Here is a 19567-nt window from a genome sequence, read left to right on the forward strand (position 1 = left end):
ATGTTCTAGAATCTTCCTCCCCTAATACAGATTTGTGTCCCTCATACCCCACTCTCCCAGTAGCTGATACATAGATACATGCATGCACACATGTATATGCATATATACGTATTTACTTCAGTGGCTCTCAGCCTTCTTAATGCTTCAACCCTTTACTACATTTCCTCGTGGCATGTGACCTCCCCCAACCGTAAAACTATTTTTGCTGGTCCTTCTGAATTGTAACCTTGCCTCTGTCTTCAATCCTAATATAAATATCTGATACTCAGGATATCCGATGTGCTGCACGGTATGAGAACAACTGGCTTGTTTATTTATTTTACCAGTCGACATCGATTTCTCCTCCCTTCCCAGTCCACGCAAAATTCACAGAGCTTACTAGCATTGTGTGGCCCCACACTGGCATCTCTACCCTCCGCTATTGTGACTTCAGTCATGTTCTCTGGGTCCCACACTACAGAGAAGAACCTCTCGGAATCACCTCACATACCTTTTCCTCCCTGCCCAGCCCTTTCTGTCCCATGAGGACTCCATACAACTGCTTCATGGCAGGGAAACTCTTATGATACCGTGAAAATCAGATTCCCAGCTATACTAGCGAGGGACAGAGTCAGAACTCTCCCAACCTGTCACTCCCCCAAAGTTACTTCTGACCGCCAACCTCTTCCTCTCCTATCTAAAATGGCCAAGGGTACCTTCCCCCTAAAGAAATCTTTAAAGGGCTGGAGAGATGGCTCATCGGTTAAGAGCACTGGCTGTTCTTCCAGAAGTCCTGAGTTCAATTCCCAGCAACCACGTGGTGGCTCACAACCATCTGTAATAAGATCTGATGCCCTCTTCTGGTGTGTCTGAGGACAGCAACAGTGTACTCATATATAATAAAAAAATATGTTTAAAAACAAAACAACCCCCCCCCCCATTTATATTTGGGATTGAACCAGGGCCTGAGACTCAGTAAGCAAGTGCTTTACCACCAAGCTACATCCCAACGGCTATCTTAGGAAGTCGATGGTGACCTATGGGGACCCATGCTGCCCCGTGTCCACTTGTGCTGTCCCTACACCGTGCCTTCCTGTCTGTGCTCAATCACTAGCACCCATATCTTTTAGGCTCTGCCAAGAAAGGCTTTCCGTGTCCCCTCTCCTGCCTCACCAGTCATGATTCCTGAACTCGTGAAGTCTGACCATAAGCTACTTGTAAGGAACGCCATGTTTAATGGAACAGAAGTACGGGGGCTGGAGAAGGCTCGGAAGTTAAGAGCACTGGCCCGCTCTTGCAGAAGACTTAAAATCGGTTCCAAGTATCAATATGGTGGCTCCCAAGCATCTGTAGCTTTAGTTCCAGGGATCTGATGCCTTCTCCTAACCTCTGAGGGCACCAGACATATATGCAGGTAGGCAAAAATGCTCACACTTGACCATAGGGCAGAGAAAGAGACTTGAGGACAGCCAGAAACATAATAATGACACTAATAATAATAATAATCTTGAAAAAATGTGAGAGTGAAGGCAGAGAGAGGGAGTCACCACTGTCGGGCTCATCTATGAAGGTGGACGCCTACGGCAGACACCCTCAGCAAACTGGTGCATTTTCTTACATCGCCCTAACTCAGTTTCCCGCAAGACAACAATGCAGACTTGGCTGTGTGTTCCCTAAGAGTCTGACACTGACAACACACACCAGGGGCACCAGGGACAAAAGGTTCAATGCCACAAACGTGTCTGCCTCCGAGCTCTGTCAAGAGAGCTCAGCGCTTTCCTACATACACAGCCCATGTGGGGTTGGGTACACAGAGCAGACTGTTCTCAACTTTGAAATGTCACCTCTCGGAGAGCCGCAGCCAGAGGGCCTGGCTCAAAGGCAACACGCTTAGCAGAGCGTGTGGCCTCAGACGGACTCCTCTGTCCTTCCGCATGCAGGTCTGGAGCCCTGGTGCGTCCCAAGCACTGAGTAGCCAGGGTACTATGGAGAGAACTGGGAGAGATCACCATGCCCGACGACGGCGTGCAGCTCACACGCTCTGAACCAGTTTGCCCACTGGGGAAATGGTACGGTGAGGGTGACGGCACTTGACTTCTGGAAGCCGAGGGTGGGTGGCCAGAAAGAGCCCCAGGACAAGCTGGGAACACTGTCAGTTCATGGAGAGTGAGCCACGGCCGGCCGCCGCACAAGCCTTCTCCAATCTTGTCGCCACAGCGGACTCGGTACCATCGCAAAAACAATCTCAGAACGAGTCTGCAGAGTAAGCCTTGCTCAACACGAAAATAACTTCCAAGTGTGAGGGAGTTAAATAACGACTTATGCAAAAAGATAGAAACACATTTCCCACAGAATATTAAATTTAAGGATATACATTAACATCTTTAAAAATTACGTTTATTGCTGGGTGTAGTGGCGCATGTCTTTAATCCCTGCATTTAGGAGACAGAGGCAGGTGGATGTGAGTCCGATGTGAGTCTGGTCTACAGAGAGAGTTCCAGGTCAGTCAGGGCTACACAGAGAAAAATCCTGTCTCAAAAAAAAAAAACAAAACAAAAAACAAAAAATACTTCCTTATTTTTATCTATATGTGACTGTTTCTTTGCTTATATGGCTGTGCACCGTGTATGCCTGGTACCCACAGAGGCTGAAAAGGAGAGCATCAGATCCCCAGGACTGCAGTTGTGGATGGAGGTCATGAGCCACCATGTGGGTGCTCAGGACAGACTTTGGTCCTCTGAAGAGCAGCCAGCGCTCTTAACCACCAAGCCATCTCTGCAGCTCCTAGTTCCTCTTGTTAAAAGGGGGTCTGGCAGAAAGCATCCTCACGTCAAGTGGTGGAGAATTAAATATAAATTTTTATTAATAAAGCACTTGGAAGAGGGCCTGGAATCTATTCTTGATGCTCAGGAGCAAATGCATTATTAGCTGTGGGGTGGTTTCCGAGCGCCACAGGCTGCACGCAGCTGGAGCCTTGTAGATCAAGGCCGGCGGCAGTGACCCCGGAATCCCGGACCACAGCCATTTCTTTGCCTCCTTGTTTTTCGAGAGAGGATCCTGTGTAACTCAGGCTGGTCTCCTTCAAACTGACTGTGCCGAGGAGGATGACTGTTTAATCCCTCTGCTTCCACCTCACGGAGGCTGAGGGGACTAAAAGCATGTAGCACCTGGACATGCTACATGGGTCTGAGCTCTGAACTCGGAGGTTTTTGCTGCCAGGTGGGTGCATTTCCTAGCCTGAGTTACTACTCTCTTTTTAAAACATTCATTCTTATTTTACTCACAACATTTTATTTTTATGTATAAGAGTGTTTCTGCCTACATGCATGTCTATGCACCACCCCATGCTCGCCTGGTGCCCGCGGAGGTCAGAAGAAGGCACTGTAATCCTTGGAGCTAGAGTTACAGTTCTGAGCCACATGGGTGCTAGGAGTTGAACCCTGGTCCTCCACAGGGGCAGCCGGTGTTCTTTTTTTTTTTTTTTTTTTTTTTTTTTTTTTTGTTTTTTTTTTTTTTGAGCTGGGGACCAACCCAGGGCGCAGCCGGTGTTCTTAACCACTGAGCTGTCTCCCCAAGCCTCCAAAGCACTTCTGAAAATGCAGGAATATATATAAATCCACCAGCAACACATCCTAGGCAACCCCGCTATAACTGTGATGTATCTTTAAATGTCACACACACACAAAAGGAGAAATGATAACTACTTAAAAAAAATAACAGAGTGAGCTGGAGAGATGGCTCAGTGGTTAAGAGCACCGGTAGCTCCCACAGAGAACCTGGGTGGACACTCACAGGACAACGGTGGCTCTGGTGCCCTCTTCTGACCTCCTAAGACATTTGTGCACAAGCAGGCAAAACACCCATATTCAGAAACTTAAAAAAAAAAAAAAAAAAAAAAAAAAAAAAAAAGAAAGAGAGAGAAAGAAAAAGAGAAAAGAGAAGAAAAAGAAAGAAAGAAAGAAAGGAAGGAAGGAAGGAAACTTAAAAGCTGGACAGAGCCACACACATCCGTGTGTGATCCCAGCGTTTACTGTAATGCTGGGACTGAAAAGCACAGCCATCCAGCAGCCAGGGCAGATCCGACTGGCAAACACCACTGAATGTCTGCAATGTATGAAAATCACCACATGACTGAAATCTATGGCACTGTCCTGCAGGTTGTTCTCTGCAAAGATACAGGATACAATCTTATAAAAAAATAACTTGTATCAAATATTTAATAACTTTATTGAGGCAGGTGTTGTGGTGCATACGTGTGTGTCACCTCGTCCCTCAGAAGGCTGCAGCAGGAGGATGACAAGTTGGATGCCAGCTAGCACTAACAGAGCAAAGACTTTGTCTCAATAAACAAACAAGGGGCTGAACAAATGACTCAGGGGTTAGGAGCACTGGCTGCTCTCCCAGAGGACCAGGGTTTGCTTCCCAGCACCCACAAGGTCACTCACAACCATTAACTCCAGTTCCAGGGAATCTGATGCCCTCTTCTGGCCTCCTTGGGTACTGCATGCACATGGTACACAGGCACATGCAGGCAGAAGAAAAAAAAAAAACACCCATACACACAAAAGGAAGAAAAAGTAAATTCATTAAACTGGACATAGTGGTACATGCCCGTAAAAAATAAACAAACACAAACTGACAATATGCTCAGCATGCAGTGCGCACGCCTTAAATAACACAGCCCCATACGTGACTTTAAACCACAGAGCACTTGCTGCCTTCCCAGAGGACCTGGGTTTGACTCCCAGTATCTGCAGCTCTAGTTCCAAGGGATACGATGCTCTCTTCTGACCTCTGTGGACACCAGACATTCACACGATGCATATGCATACGTGCAGGCAAAACATTCATATGCATAAATAAAACTATAGAAAAAGATTTAGTTAAATAAAATTTAAAGATTGGGGAAAAAAACGTAAATCTAGGCTGAAAGTTATTCCCCAATGAAGACTGCTCAACGTTTCTGAAGTCTGTGCGGGTGACTAAGAGTTTCTGGAGTGAAAGGAAACTGACATTTGAACACCCGGACATGAATGAACGGGCAGAGTGCAGGTCCCACATCAACTCTGTCCTGAGCGGTGTCCATGTTCCATCTGCGCTGTGTGTGTCTAGACAGTATCTACCTATCTGCACAAGGCAGAACAATTAAGTATGTCCTTCCCTCTTCGTCCAGCAGAACAGCTTGTGTCAGCTACCTGTGACTACTACAAGGAGAACATGGGTGCCTGGAGCTACAAGCAGCTCTCAGTTACCAGAACACTTCCTGAGAGGTCCAGTCATCCAGCCACTAAGTCGCTTCCTATCCAGGACAGCCTTGCAGACAGTGAACTGCTGGCCTCCGTACCTGCAAAGCGAAGCGGCGAGTCTTTGTCCAGGGCGATGAGGGGGGGGTCGAGCAGCACCGTGTTATCGTTCTCGGTGACGATCCCGTGGTAGGTGGGCTCCAGCCATGGCTTGTGCTTGTTAACTGCATTGGGAGAAAACGGGAAACACGGGTAAGATTCAGACCGAGATGCTTGGCGCTCTGTCGCCTTTGAAGGCAAGTCTGTGTCATCTGGCTTTCCGCACGAGTGTGTGTGCACGCACATGAAAACGAAGCCAGAGGCACATACATCGGTGAGGGCAAAGAGACAGATCGTCTGAAAAGGGTAAACTATGGTTTGATTGCAGGAGTGCCCCACGTAAAATCTAACCCAGATCACCAAGACAAAATTTGATTCTTTCCTCCACAAAATACTCCTGACACATGAGCTCTAACAGAGGGGACTCAGGAGGGTCAGTATTCCCACCCTCCGTCCCCCAGTCCCATGGCGGGCGCAGGATGGAATCGCATAGTAGCAGGGATGATTGCTGACATCGACAGAATCGAGTCTCACACGCAGCACGGGCTGGCCTTCTGTTAAAGGGTTCATGCAACGGGGGCACCTCTGCTAGGCAACAGGAGACGGGCGATTCACCCACTGGTGAGACCCCAGTATCTTTTTACAAGAAGCACACTAGGAAGGAAGCTGGGACAACTCCGGAGGCAAATGGAGCTACAAATTGCTCACAAAGTCTGAAGACTCAGACACATCTCCCCAACCTCTAGTCTTATGGTTCTCTCTGTCTCTCTTTGTCATCTCTGTCTCTGTCTGTCTCTGTCTCTCTGTCTCTCTGTCTCTCTCTCTCTCTCTCTCATCTATATATCCCAGGCTGGCTTCAATCTTCCTGCTTCCGCCCCACTCCAATCTTTCACTTTACAAGGCAAACCATTCATCGGCTTGTAACGAACAGCAACATTTGATACAAATTTGTATCGATGCTTTGTTTTACTAACAAAATCACAAGCATAATAAAACAAACTGAACTTCACTCCAACATTTGAGTCCATAAAACTCTTAGATTATATGACATCACCTTGTTTTTCCCAGCACCACAGGGATGTAAAAGTATCAAGCAAAGCGAAGTGTGGGGTGAGCCTGCTCTGTCCTAACACAGCCGCTCGCCTTAGCAGAAAGGCTACAGGCTGAAAATGGTTAACAAATTTCAGAGGGGAAAATAACTTTGTGTCGACTCATTTCACCGCCATCCCAGTGTTCTAATTTTATAATTCGAAATCTCTCAATTGCTCCTTTAAGCTGGCAGTATAATGAGAGATATGGCCATTTCCAAAGGCTGAACTTTTCAATAATTAATGAATGATATTTTTAATATTTCATTACATTCAATTTGTGCTATGAAACATTTATAGAAACAAGTGACTGATGTTTCTGTAATCATCCACTCTCCAAACCACCAGAAGATTATGGGCGGTTAAGTTGAGGACCACATCAGCCCTGGCACAGCCCTACGCCCTCACTCCATTGCGTTCCAGAGCATCGAAGCCGGCTACATTCCTAATGGCAGACCTAGAGATCACGCCTGTTAGTGTGTGGGTTTTCTGGGGTTACTTTCAGATAAAAATGATTTTTGTGACTACAGATCTTAATCATTAGAAACTTGATTTTAGAATCTACAAATGCCAGGCGGCAGTGGCGCGTGCCTTAATCCCAATAATCAAGAGGTGGATAGGGGTTGGGGATTTAGTTCAGCGGTAGAGCGCTTGCCTATCGAGCGCAAGGCCCTGGGTTCGGTCCCCAGCTCCAGGAAAAAAAAAAAAAAGAAAAAAAAGAAAAAAAGAGGTGGAGACAGGTGGATTTCTGAGTTCGAGGCCAGTCTGGCCTACAGACCGAGTTCTAATATAGCCAGGGCTACACAAGAAAACTGTCTCCAAAAAAAAAATAAATAAAATAAAATAACAGGGCTAGAGAGATGGCTCAGCGGTTAAGAGCACTGACTGCTCTTCCAGAGGTCCTGAGTTCAAATCCCAGCAACCACATGTTGGCTCACAACCATCTGTAAAGAGATCCGATGCCCTCTTCTGGTGTCTGAAGACAGCTACAGTGTACTTATATATAATAAATGAATAAATCTTAAAAAAGAAAAGAAAAGAAAAAACCAGAAACAAAACCAATCAGTGAACCGCAAGGTTAATCTCAAATACTAAAGATTCATCCCAACACATCCCAATTTTGTGGGCTAAGAAGGCTGCTCCCCTGCCCAAGTCACACAAACAAGAGATTCCGACAGGCAGGTTTCAGATCCACAATGTGCCACAGAGCCCTTGATACCAATCACACACTACATGACTTCTTCTGTTTTACACCTTTTCCGTGTAGAAATCCACTGGCCGAGAGTAAGGATTTGATGTGTGCTTCCTATAGCAGAATACCTACGCTGACCATGCTGTAAGCTTCAACCGTCTTTAATGCATTTTGACTATAATTGAACCTGTAACAATCCAAGACGAGGGCTGGAGAGATGGCTCTGCGGTTAAGAGCACTGGTTGTTCTTCCAGAGGTCCTGAGTTCAATTCCCAGCAACCACATGGTGGCTCACAACCATCTGTAATGAGATCTGATGCCCTCTTCTGGTGTGTCTGAAGACAGCTACAGTGTACTCATATATAATAAATAAATTAAAAAAAAAATCCAAGATGAGTGAATCTTGGTCCTGCAATCCTAGGACACTGCCACCAGGGGGCAGCAGGTGCTCGGGTGTTCATGCTTGAAATGATGCTTTGATTAAAAATAACCTCTAGTTGGTGTTACCAGCAGCCCCCGTATGATGCTTGGGGTGGAAGAGTGCCAGCAACTATGTTCTAAATTCCTACTTAGGCATAGCCTCACATGCCCACAATCTTCTGCAAGCTCAGGAGGCAGAGGCAAAGGGTTCACAAGTTCCAGCGCAGCCAGGGCTATGAGTGAGACCCGTCAAAAAATGAGAGAGTACACGTAAAGTCTCTAGCTGACTCGTTCTTTCCTCAAATACACTGTGGAACAGGGGAGGGGCTGGACTCAGCTCGGCAGTTAGGAGCTTGGTCTCAGCGCCAACATGGAGGCTCACAGACATCCGTAAGTCCAGTTCCAGGGGATTGGACCTCTGTGTGGGTACCAGGCACACATGTGGTGTGCAGAATGCATGCAGGCAACACACACACACACACACACACACACACACACACACACACACACACACACATAAATCTAGAACCAAAGCAGAACACTAAAGCGGACTGGTACAGGTTACAGAGTGAGCGCCCCCTGCAGGCCTGGATGCTCTAACTTGCTCACCAGACTGTGGTACCTTTGGGAGGTGGCAGAACCTATAGGAGGTGGGACCAGGTGGTCCTTTGGGGGTTTGGCCTGGAGTAGAATGGTGGCCCACTTCCTCTCTGTCCCTCTCACTACTTCCTCTCCACTTCCCAACCTGTGTTGGGGGAGGGAAGTCACGTCAGATATCCTGCTGATATATTTACAGTATGATTCATAACAGCAAATTACAGTTACAAGGTAGCAACAAAAGCCTTATGGCTGGGGACCGCCACACCACGAGGAACTATATTAAACGGTGGCAGCATTAGGAAGGTTGAAAACCACGGCCCCAGAAGGTCAGTGGCCTCCAGTACATGCCCCAGGCAGTGTTACACTCAGCAAGGCCCAGAAACAAGAGCAGATGGACCACAGACAGCAACCTCTGAACCTATTAGCCAGCACACGTTTCCTTATTTAGGGTGATTTTCTCACGCACTGTTCACAGCAACAGAAAGCAGACAGAAGGACGTCTGCACAGATCCAAACTGGAAATGCAGCAGGCGCTCTTTCCGGGCAGGTGATGGCTAAGCCACTAGGGTCAGAGGATACTGCTCTTGCAGGGGACCCGAGTTTGGTTCAAAACACCTTTTGTACCAGCACATACCCACATACAAACACACACGTAGACATAATTTAAAATGGCAAAAACAAACCTTTAAAAAGAAGAGACGTTCTCAGGCCACCATCATAGTTTAGAAGATAGCACTTTATGCCAAGCCCGACAGCCTGAGTTTCAGCCCAGGAACATGCAGTGGCGGAGGGGACCAACTCCAGCAAGCTACCCCCTGACCTCCACACGCATACTGGGGTGCGTACTCACACGCACTTGCACACATGCACACCAATAATAATAATAATAATCTTAATTATAAGATGTAAAAATAAAAAAGATACTGGGCTGGAGAGATGGCTCAGTGGTTAAGAGCACTGACTGCTCTTCCAGAGGTCCGAGTTCAATTCCTAGCAACCACATGGTGGCTCACAACCATCTGTAGTGGGATCCGATGCCCTCTTCTGGTGTGTCTGAAGACAGTGACAGTGTGCTCATATACATAAAATAAGTAAATAATTCTTTTAAAAAATAATTAAAAGAAAATTTTTAGATCAAAAAGACACACTCTCAGACTGAGTACTGTCCTCAAGTATAAATTTTGTTCAGTTCAGACCACTTGTGATCCTTCCAGCCAGCTGGGCGTCGAAGGTCCTTAACTTCTCACAACTATGGGCTACAGGCACTCTTTCAATCCTCTGCAGGAGGAAGGCGCGGTGCTGGGCTCTCAGGACGCACCGGCAGAACACAACGTCAACTGCATCTGCACTCCAAACCACTTGAGCTCTGCTCACAGTGGCCCTGCAGCGCGGTAATGAGCCGGCACCCAGTGAGGGTAACTTCACAGTGAGGACCAACACACCCAGGCAGCTGCCAACACAAACATGCCCGCTCCAATGCCAAGGGCAAGGGGAGCAAAGCAAGATTCCCCCTCCAGAGAAGCACTTGCTGTGGGTGTGTGCCTGACCTGATAGTGAGCTCCAGTCCAGCCAGAACGACACAGTGAATGCTGGGATTAAAGGCACGCACCACCATGCCAGCACTAAAATTTTAGAAAGAGCGGGAGGTCAGAAGCGGCAGGAGGCCTCGGGTGGGAATGAAGAGGGTGATGATGCCACACGGCTCTGCCTGCTGGAAATGCACGGGGCGGGGTCCAGGGAGGGGTGCGCCTTTTTTCCTTCTCTTGCTTTTTGCAGAGGTGGTTTGGGACCCAGGGCCTCATACATGCTCGGCAGTGCTGGGCGTGGATGATGAACTACCTTACTTAGGTAACCACCATACACCCGAGGGGCTGGCAGCAAGACAGTTAACTATCTGAGTAGCTGTGAAGGCGGCAGGGCCAGACCCCTTAGGCCACCTCCCAGGCTTGGGATGGGAGGGCACAAATCCACAACTCCCACCCCCCCCACCCCCACCCCCATCCCCCAGTCAGCAATTCCTCAAATCCAACTAGTACAACTCACGTTAAAGAGAATCCCACTCTCAAACCTTTAGAGGATTTATTTGTTCTTCCTCAACAAAGGAAGAGAGGGACCATACAGCGACGGCCATGTCAAGGGTAAGGCAGAACCTGCCCCTTTAACGACAGGGAGACTAAATCAACTGAAGTAAAATGCAACTCGTACCTTGCTGCTCAGCTTAGCCCCAGGCCCGGCTTGGTCAGCGCACCTGTTCCCTCGTTGTGAAGTGTTTTCACATTGTTCAGTGATTTCCCCCACTGAAAACCAGGACTGGGCCAGGGGCTCCGTGCTGCACAGGCTTTTGGCCTCTGTGGGCACACACAGCACACCCCTGGTGTACTTACACACATGCAGGCGAAACACTCATAAAACGGAAATAAGCAAATGTTCAAAAGGAACAAGTGGACTGAACGTCCAATGTTAGACCTCCAGACACTAGACAGCCCTAGCATCTTCCCTGGTTAAGTCAAGCTGTCAAGCCGTGGTCAGCCATAGTCAAGCCGTGGTCAGAAATCCTCTAAGGCAAATTCTAGCCCTGCTTCCTTAAGAGGCAACTTAGACTCCCCTCGCTAAGAACAATGTAGCCAGGCAGTGACTGTTCAACACCTTTAATCTTTGAGTTAGAGGCCAGCCTGGTCTACAGAGCAAGTTCCAGGGCAACCAGGGCTACACAGAGAAATCGGTCTCAAAAAACGCTTTGCACATTAAAATCAGCTGTACGCTTTTAAAACACACAACTTAGTGTGATCTGTACACATAAAAACATACAATGTATAAGACAATATTAAATTATAAAAGTAAGCCCTTGGTTTTCTTAGTAAACATCATGGAGAAGGTGCTGGGAGATGGCTTAGTGGATAAAGTACTTGCCACATAGGCATGAGGAATGGAGTTCAGATCCCCAACACCCAGATTTTTAAAAAAGTATGACAGGGTCCACCTATAATCCCAGCCCTAACAGGTGCAGACAAGGCCTCTCTGGGGACTGCAGATTAGTCAGATTGACTGAATCAGAGACCTCCAGGTTTAGTGAGAGACCCACTGTGCCTCAATATATAAAGAGAAAAGCAATTAAAGAAGATGTTTGGCATCAACCTCTGGTGTGAACTAACACACTCTCTCTCTCTCTCTCTCTCTCTCTCTCTCTCTCTCTCTCTCTCTCTCATGAAAAGCACCCAAAATTAGAGGCCAAAGGATCTGGAGTTCAAGGTCACCTTCAGCTATACAGAATTAAGGGGAGAGAATGGAGGTTACATCTACTCACTTCGACTATGAAAAGCACTGGCTGTGACACTGCGTCATAAGAGGCCCAGTTTCCTACGAGGTGATAATGTGCTCAACCAGGGCAGAGCCAGATCTAACCCTCTAGAGAGGCTCTTGGCTTGAAACCTGTCACCAGGCGTGGGCTGACTCTGCGGCAGTCTGCCTCACTGGGACTGAAGAGCTGCACCGAGTCCTTCATGTGTGGAAAGGACAGCTGCAGGGGACACTGGAGATTTACCAGTGTGGCTGGAGAGAGAAGAATCCCTGAGACTTCTCCCACCCGAGCTCCAAAGGAGGGCGGTGAGGGAGGAAGCAGGAAATGCTGGCCTGGGGCTCCTAAGCTTCTGCAGCTGCACAAGACAAGAGAGGAGGCTGAGGGAAATCTACAAAAGAGGGCCTGGGGAGACGGCCTTACAAGCATTCGGATTGGAGTTGACTATGTAGACGAGGCTAGCCTAGAAGTCAAGCACAGAGTTCTGCCTGCTTCTACCTCCCAGATCCTGAGCTTAAAAGCTGTGTCACAGCGAGGCGTTGGTGGTGCACGCCTTGAATCCCAGCAGTAAGGAGCAGAGGCAGGTGGATCTCTGAGTTCGAGGTCAGCCTGGTCTACAGAGTGAGTTCCAGGCTAGCCAGGGCTACACAGGGAGACGCTGTCTCAGAAAACAACAACAGAACCGAAGCTTGCATCATCACATCCAGTTTGATCCATCCTTTCCGTGTGCACTGCGGTGAGAACATGTCCTATATGGCAAAGCAGGGGTCTGACACGGACAAGGTGCTGGGTCTATCCCAAGCAACAGTGACAGCAGACGACAGTAGCAGCAGCAGCAGCAGTAAAAGCTCCACGAACCCCGCTCTCTTGTCACGAAGACCCTCATAAAAGGTTATCTTTAATTTTCCAAAAGTGCCCTCCGATCACACGCACACACACTTCTCCAGGAGCACAAGAGCCAGCGCAGTGACGTTAACCGTAGATGTCATGCCTCTAATCTGTTTTTCTCAACATTAGATCCGTTCTACCAAAGCCCGGCAGGCACCAGCGGAAACCATGACAAACTCCACGATAGCCTGTGACCCTTACTGTCACCTGAGCTTCCTACACAGTTCGCAGTGTCCCCAGGGCTCTTCAGTCTCATCAGTGTGCTGCACCGGGCGGGGGTCTGGAGACCGGCTGCAGCAGCAGATAAGACATGCACCACAGGTCTACACTGGACCCCACGCACTGCAAACCAAAGTTCGTGCACCACTTCCTGGACGTTCCCAAAGGTGAAGGAAGAGGAGTGGGGGGAGAGGCAGGCCTTGGGAGTTGAGGAAACCAGAAATCGCTCTCTGAATTAGGTGGGAGGGTGGAAAGGGCCCAGTCAAGCGGGCCCTGGGGTCACAGGATTCCTCTGGGTGTCCTTATGTCCTGACCCAGGACAGCCTCGGGCAGAGATGGAGTCACACCCTGAGCTGCAGTATCCCTGAGATCAAAGAGGCTCTCAGAACACCCAGAGAGGACGCAGAAGACAGAGGGCGCCTGATGTTTGCAAGTCGCATCTCAGGCAGCTGAGGGAGAGTCAGGTGGGAGGGGTCCAGTTTCCTCTGAGCTCCCACCTCAAGCAGTGACTGCTGACTCTTCACAGAGCAGTGGCTTCCTGGGAACTAAGGTGTGAGGTGTGGAAAGGAGTCAGGGAGACTGGAGTTGAGACAAGAGTGCATCTCTCTCAGGTGTCTGTCCCTGAAGCGGACGAAGGAGGGAAACTGGAAGACTCTCTCATTCCTGAGGATAAGGGCAGGGGAGAGCAAACCTTACAAAGAGTCACCCTGCTCTGAACACCTCAGGGGGGCAGGAAGTCTAGTGCCTGGTGCACTTCCGCTGGGCAGCCGACCTCACACTGGAGGCTGAGGCAGTGGGACTGACCCGGCTGCAGCACTGGTGTGGCCTTCTCTAGGTAGCTGTCACCCTTCCCGACAGAGAACCCAACGGTGTCACTGGATACTCAGGGGCAGAGGCCAGCTGGGGAAAGTGGCAAGGTTTCTCAGCCTGAGTTGAGTGGGGTTTTTCTCCCAAGTGCTCTCTGAACACTCCCACCTTGGGAGGAACCCAACCCTGGCTCTCACACATCGCCTGCAGCAGCTGAGACCACCAGCTCCTTACTTTCGCCCCTTTACCGTTCTCTCTCGGATGACTGCTGAGTCTCTGAGATGTAGCCCAGAATCTCCACGCAGAGCTGCCAACAGTCTCTTTCTGTGCAGACTGCTCCTAGGTGCTTTAGGGCAAGCCGGGGTTTCCAACATAAACCCTGCAACCAGTGTTTCCAAATCTCCCAACTGCTTCCTCAGATCAACTTATCTGTCTCGGCTTCCCATCTGTGCCATGTGCATGCCTGGTGCCCTCAGAGACCAGAAGGGGGCACCAAATCCCCTGGAATTGGAGTTATAGAGAGATTGGCTCTGAGCCACGGTGTCGGTACCAGAAACCAAACCGGGGTCCCCTGCAAAAGCGGCCAGTGCTCTTAACTGCTGAGCCCTCTCCATAGCACCTCCATGCAGTTTCCTATAGAATTAAATGGTAACACGCAAGGGGCAGATCCTGACGGTAAGCACGTGGGTACAGCTCGGTGACGCTCTGGCGGGTGGGCGGGGCTTACAGTGCTGACTACAAACCCAGTTATCCCGCAGAGCACAAGCTATGAGTCCCCTCATTTCCTCTTTTAGTGCTATCAGAAAATACAGGCCAGGATTTGACCTTTCCCTCCCCCTTTATCACCGCCACATTTGTCTTGAATTTAAATAGGGCAGGGCACCGTCTTGAGCGGGTAACTAATAGTCCAGCGGCATTTCCAAGTCCTGTGTTGTTTTTGGTCTCTGACCTTCACGCACAATAGGAAACTTTATCACACGCAGTTCCAAAAAGGCCACGAGGTATTGGAAACCTGCTGACATTCATTATCGATGCAAAACCCTTACCAGCTGCTTCCCAAGTGCTACCAAAGGCTGGCTGTGAAGCATCTATAAAGTCAGAAAGCCTAGTCTGAAAATCAGGATCCTGTTTTTCTTTCCCCTCTCCCCTTTGTTATTTATGTTCCTACAGACTAACACCGCAAAGCTGGTGCTCTGACAAGCCCTTGTATTATTTGCAAAACAAATGTTAACACTCTTAGGATAAACAGAAAATTAGCCTTCCCTATCAGATTCAGCCACGGGGGCCTCTCAAGAAGCGCGTTTATTTTCCTGGAAAGAACAGAGTCAATGTCATCATGAACCAGACTCCAAGCGAGGAGAACGTGAAGAAGAAAGGGACTCACTTTGCCTGAGCTATTCTGAGCCTTCTAAGTCCTTGGACACTAAGCTCCACCATAGCTGCTCTTTAAGGGGCCTATGGTGCTCACAAAGCCGCGAGATGAAGACGGTTGCGGCTGCGGAGGATACACATGCTCAGCTCGTTCCTGTGCCTTTAGAGAAGACCGAGGAACTGCGAGAGCTGGCATCCGGATTCACATGGACAAGATCTCTGGATGCTTCAGGCAAAGGCTGAGAGGAAAACTTCAGCTACAGCTCGCTCAGTGCCAAGCACGGGCCTGGGCCTCACTGCCTCACTCAGCTGAGATCCCGAACACGTGACGAGGCTTCCGGTGAACACGTGACATGGCTTCCGGTGAACACGTGACATGGCTTCCGGTGAACACGTGACACATGATGAGGCTTCCGGGTTTGCAGGGACTGAGAACAGGATGGGAGTCAGGGACCGGCCAAAGGCAGGCCAGGAGGACTTACCACGTGTTGGCAACCTCCTCAAAAGGGCTCCGATTCAGGAGAATCAGGAACCCAGACCACCCTCCAGCCATCTTTCAAAGGCTCTGTCCTCACCGGGCTCCCTCCAACCCATCTGGTTGTCAAATTGGAGATGACACGACTGAATAGATGGGATGTGTGGTGATTAATCAGTAAATTAGAGCGAGGATCACAGGCAGCAAGATGGATGAAAGGGAGGGAGGACGAAGGCTCGCACCAGAACAGGGCATCGTGCTGACAGAAAAGGGTAGCTGGCCACCCCGATGGTGACAGGTATAGGGACCTCCATCGAACCCTCAGCTGACAGGCGACACCCACACCATTGGAGGTGCCCAGAAAGAAACCAGGCTGGCTGGTGGAAGCTTGAGAAACAGAGTCACATGAAGGACGGCTGAGGAATGGAGAGGTTGCTTGGCCTGGAGGTGGGGGAAAGCTCACCTGCCCTCAAAGGCAAAGGACAAGGAAGGGTTCCCTTTGCTGGCTGACGTGTGAAAATGTTTCTGCCCGGCTGGAGATGGCTCAGGGTCAAGGCACACGCTGCTTTTGCAGAGGACCTGAGTTCAGTACCCAGCACCCACATCGGGCCCCTCACGACGGCCTGGAACTTCAGCTCTGTGGGATCCAATGTCATCTTCTGGTCTCCCTTAGCACCCACAAACACGTGGGGTGCATTCACGCACGTGCACATGCAGACACCAATAAAGATTAAATATAGGGGTTGGGGATTTAGCTCAGTGGTAGAGCGCTTGCCTAGGAAGCGCAAGGCCCTGGGTTCAGTCCCCAGCTCTGAAAAAAAGAACCAAAAAAAAAAAAAGATTAAATATAAATCGTCCAGCCTCATCTACAGAGGAAGTTCCAGGGCAGCCAATAACCTTGGACAGAGAAACCCTGTCTCAGGTGGGGGTTTGGAGTGTGGGGTGGTGGTGGTGGGGGACGCCTTTTAAAAACAAACAAAAAAATATTTCTGCCACTGCTGGAACTTTCTCAAAAGCTAACGAACACAACGCCATCCTTGGTGCCTTACAACTGGGAGTGTCGGGGGCAGCCACATAAATATGAGTACTCAGAGCAGCACTGTTCAGGGCATCAATAGGTGCTGGCCGAGGTCCACCCGAAGGAAGCATCAACAGATGAATGGACAAGCCATGGTGTTTGTTTGCTGTTATCTTAGAAGGTACTCCTTTATGTCATCATGAGGTAACATGGACGGAAGCCTGCCACTGCCCCAGAGACCTAAGGAATGAGACATGAGACGGAAAAGAAATACTGACCATCTCAACCCCGTGGAGGTACAGGCTAATGTGCATCTCAGAGTCTAGTGATTAATTAAAGTTTAAAACATAAACTAGGCTACACACCGAGGGCAGGTGTGTACAGGTATGCGCTCCGGGCTACACCACCTAAGCCTGTGTAAACACACACTATGCTTACACAGCGATAAGACTGGCTAGCCACACATTCCTCATAACTGCCATCACTAAACAACACTTGAGGGGGCTGGAGAGATGACTCAGTGGCCAAGAGCACTGATGGCTCTCCCAGAGGTCCTGAGTTCAAGTCCCAGCAACCATCTGGTAGCTCACAACCATCAGAAATACGACCCAATGTCTTCTTCTGGTGTGTTTGAAGACAGCAATACTATACTCATATAAATAAAATAAATCTTTTTTTTTAATTTATTTATTTAATGTATACGAGTACACTGTCGCTGTCTTCAGACACACCAGAGGAGGGCATCGAGGGCATCAGATCTCATTACAGATGGGTGTGAGCCACCATGTAGTTGCTGGGATTTGAACTCAGGACCTCTGGAAGAGCAGTCAGTGCTCTTAACCACTGAGCCATCTCTCCAGCCCAAAATAAATCTTAAAACAAAAAACAAACAAACAAAAAACCCCCAGTAACACAAGTCTACAGTTCCTACCTCTCAGAAGCCATGGGCTGGAGGCTCAGACATTCTGCATATAAGTATCTACATTATGTTACATTATGATTTATAATAGTAGCAAAATTAGTTATGAAGTAGCAAAACAATTCTTTCATTGGCAGTCACACCATGGGGACCTGTAACAAAGGGTAGCTGGGTTAGGAAGGTCGAGAACAACTGCCCTAAAACAAAGATATAAAAGAAGTTAAGCTATTTGTGAATCAAAGCAAAAATTAGAGCTACATCAGCAAAACCGATAGAAAAAAAACGAACAAAAAGATACAACAAACAGAAAAAGAAACAAACTTCTAGACAGGCTAAGGAAAAGGATTCCCAGTGGTGCGGAAATAAAAGAGGTGGGACTGGAGAGGTGGCTCAGCAGTTAAGGGCACTGGCTGCTCTTCCAGAGGACCCCAGGCTCAATTCCCAGCACCCACATAGCAGCTCACATCTGTCTGTAATTCCAGTTCCTGAAGATCCAGCGCCCTCTTCTGGCCTCCATGGGCACTGCACACATGTGACAAGCAGGCACACATGCAGGCAAAACACACACAAAATAAATATAGACAAAAATAAAATAATAAAAATAAAGCTAGAAACATTTTTTTCTTTTCTTTTTTTCGGAGCTGGGGACCGAACCCAGGGCCTTGTGCTTGCTAGGCAAGCGGTCTACCACTGAGCTAAATCCCCAACCCCAGCTAAAAACATTTTTAAAAAGAGTGAAGGATTATAGACATAAGAATAAGGAAATAATACAAAACAATTATTTGCCCATAATTTGATGAACTAAAATAAAAGAAACGGATCAACTCCTTGGAAGGCAAAGTCTGCCAAAACTCACACAAGAAATACACAGACCAAACAGATGATAAAGAAGAAAAATCCAGTGACTTTGAGCTTATCAATAAGCTGTTAAAACTCACAATTCTTTTCTATAAAAAACACTGTGTGGAGAGATGGCTCAGTGGTTAAGAGCACTGGCTGTTCTTCCAGAGGTCCTGAGTTCAATTCCCAGCAACCACATGGTGGTTCACAACCATCTGTAATGGGATCCAATGCCTTCTTCTGACACGCGGGTGTACATGCAGATGGAGCACTCATGTACATAAAGTAAATAAACAAATCTTTTTTCAAAAGAAGAAGAAGGGGGCTGGAGAGATGGCTCAGAGGTTAAGAGCACTGTCTGCTCTTCCAGAGGTCCTGAGTTCAATTCCCAGCAACCACATGGTGGCTCACAACCATCTATAATCAGGTCTGGTGCCCTCTTCTGGCCTGCAGGCATACATGCAGGCAGAAAGCTGTATGATGTATACATAATAAATAAATAAATGTTTAAAATAAAAGAAGAAGGGTTGGGGATTTAGCTCCGTGGTAGAGTGCTTGCCTAGCAAGCGCAAGGCCCTGGGTTCGGTCCCCAGCTCCGGGAAAAAAAAAAAAAAAAAAAAAGAGGAAAAAAAAAAGAAGAAGAAGAAAAACGTAAGACAAGCCACAGGCTACTTCACCACATCTACGAAAGGTGTCTCGCATGAAGGACTGTCACCCAAGACAAACAAAGGACTCACAGGTCTCAATAAAGAGCCAGGCACAGCCAGGTATAGTGGCACACATCTTTAATCCCAGAGTTTGGGAGGCAGAGGCAGGAAGGTATCTGTGAGTTTGAGGCCAGCCTAGTCTACATGGTAAGTTCTAAGACAGCCAGGACATAATGGGAACCTGTCAACAGATGGATGGATGATGGATGGACAGATGAGCAGATGATAGATAGATAGATAGATAGATAGATAGATAGATAGATAGATAGATAGATAGATAGATAGATAGATAAGGTAGGAAGGAGATAGATAGATAGATAGATAGATAGATAGATAGATAGATAGATAGATAGATTAGATAGATAGATAGATAGGATGGATGAATAGATGATAGATGGTTGGATAGA

General features: G+C 48.2%; 1 protein-coding gene across 1 annotated transcript in view; it reads right to left on the reverse strand.

Annotated features, from left to right (window-relative positions):
* Clstn1 (calsyntenin 1) overlaps nucleotides 1–19567 on the reverse strand; it is a 64798-nt gene that overhangs the window by 24874 nt on the left and 20357 nt on the right. The window contains 1 exon segment of the mRNA XM_032894372.1: nucleotides 5324–5446. Within this exon segment, the coding sequence (XP_032750263.1) occupies nucleotides 5324–5446 (123 nt within the window).

This window comes from Rattus rattus, chromosome 1 (assembly GCF_011064425.1).
Source record: "Rattus rattus isolate New Zealand chromosome 1, Rrattus_CSIRO_v1, whole genome shotgun sequence".
Taxonomy (NCBI): domain Eukaryota; kingdom Metazoa; phylum Chordata; class Mammalia; order Rodentia; family Muridae; genus Rattus; species Rattus rattus.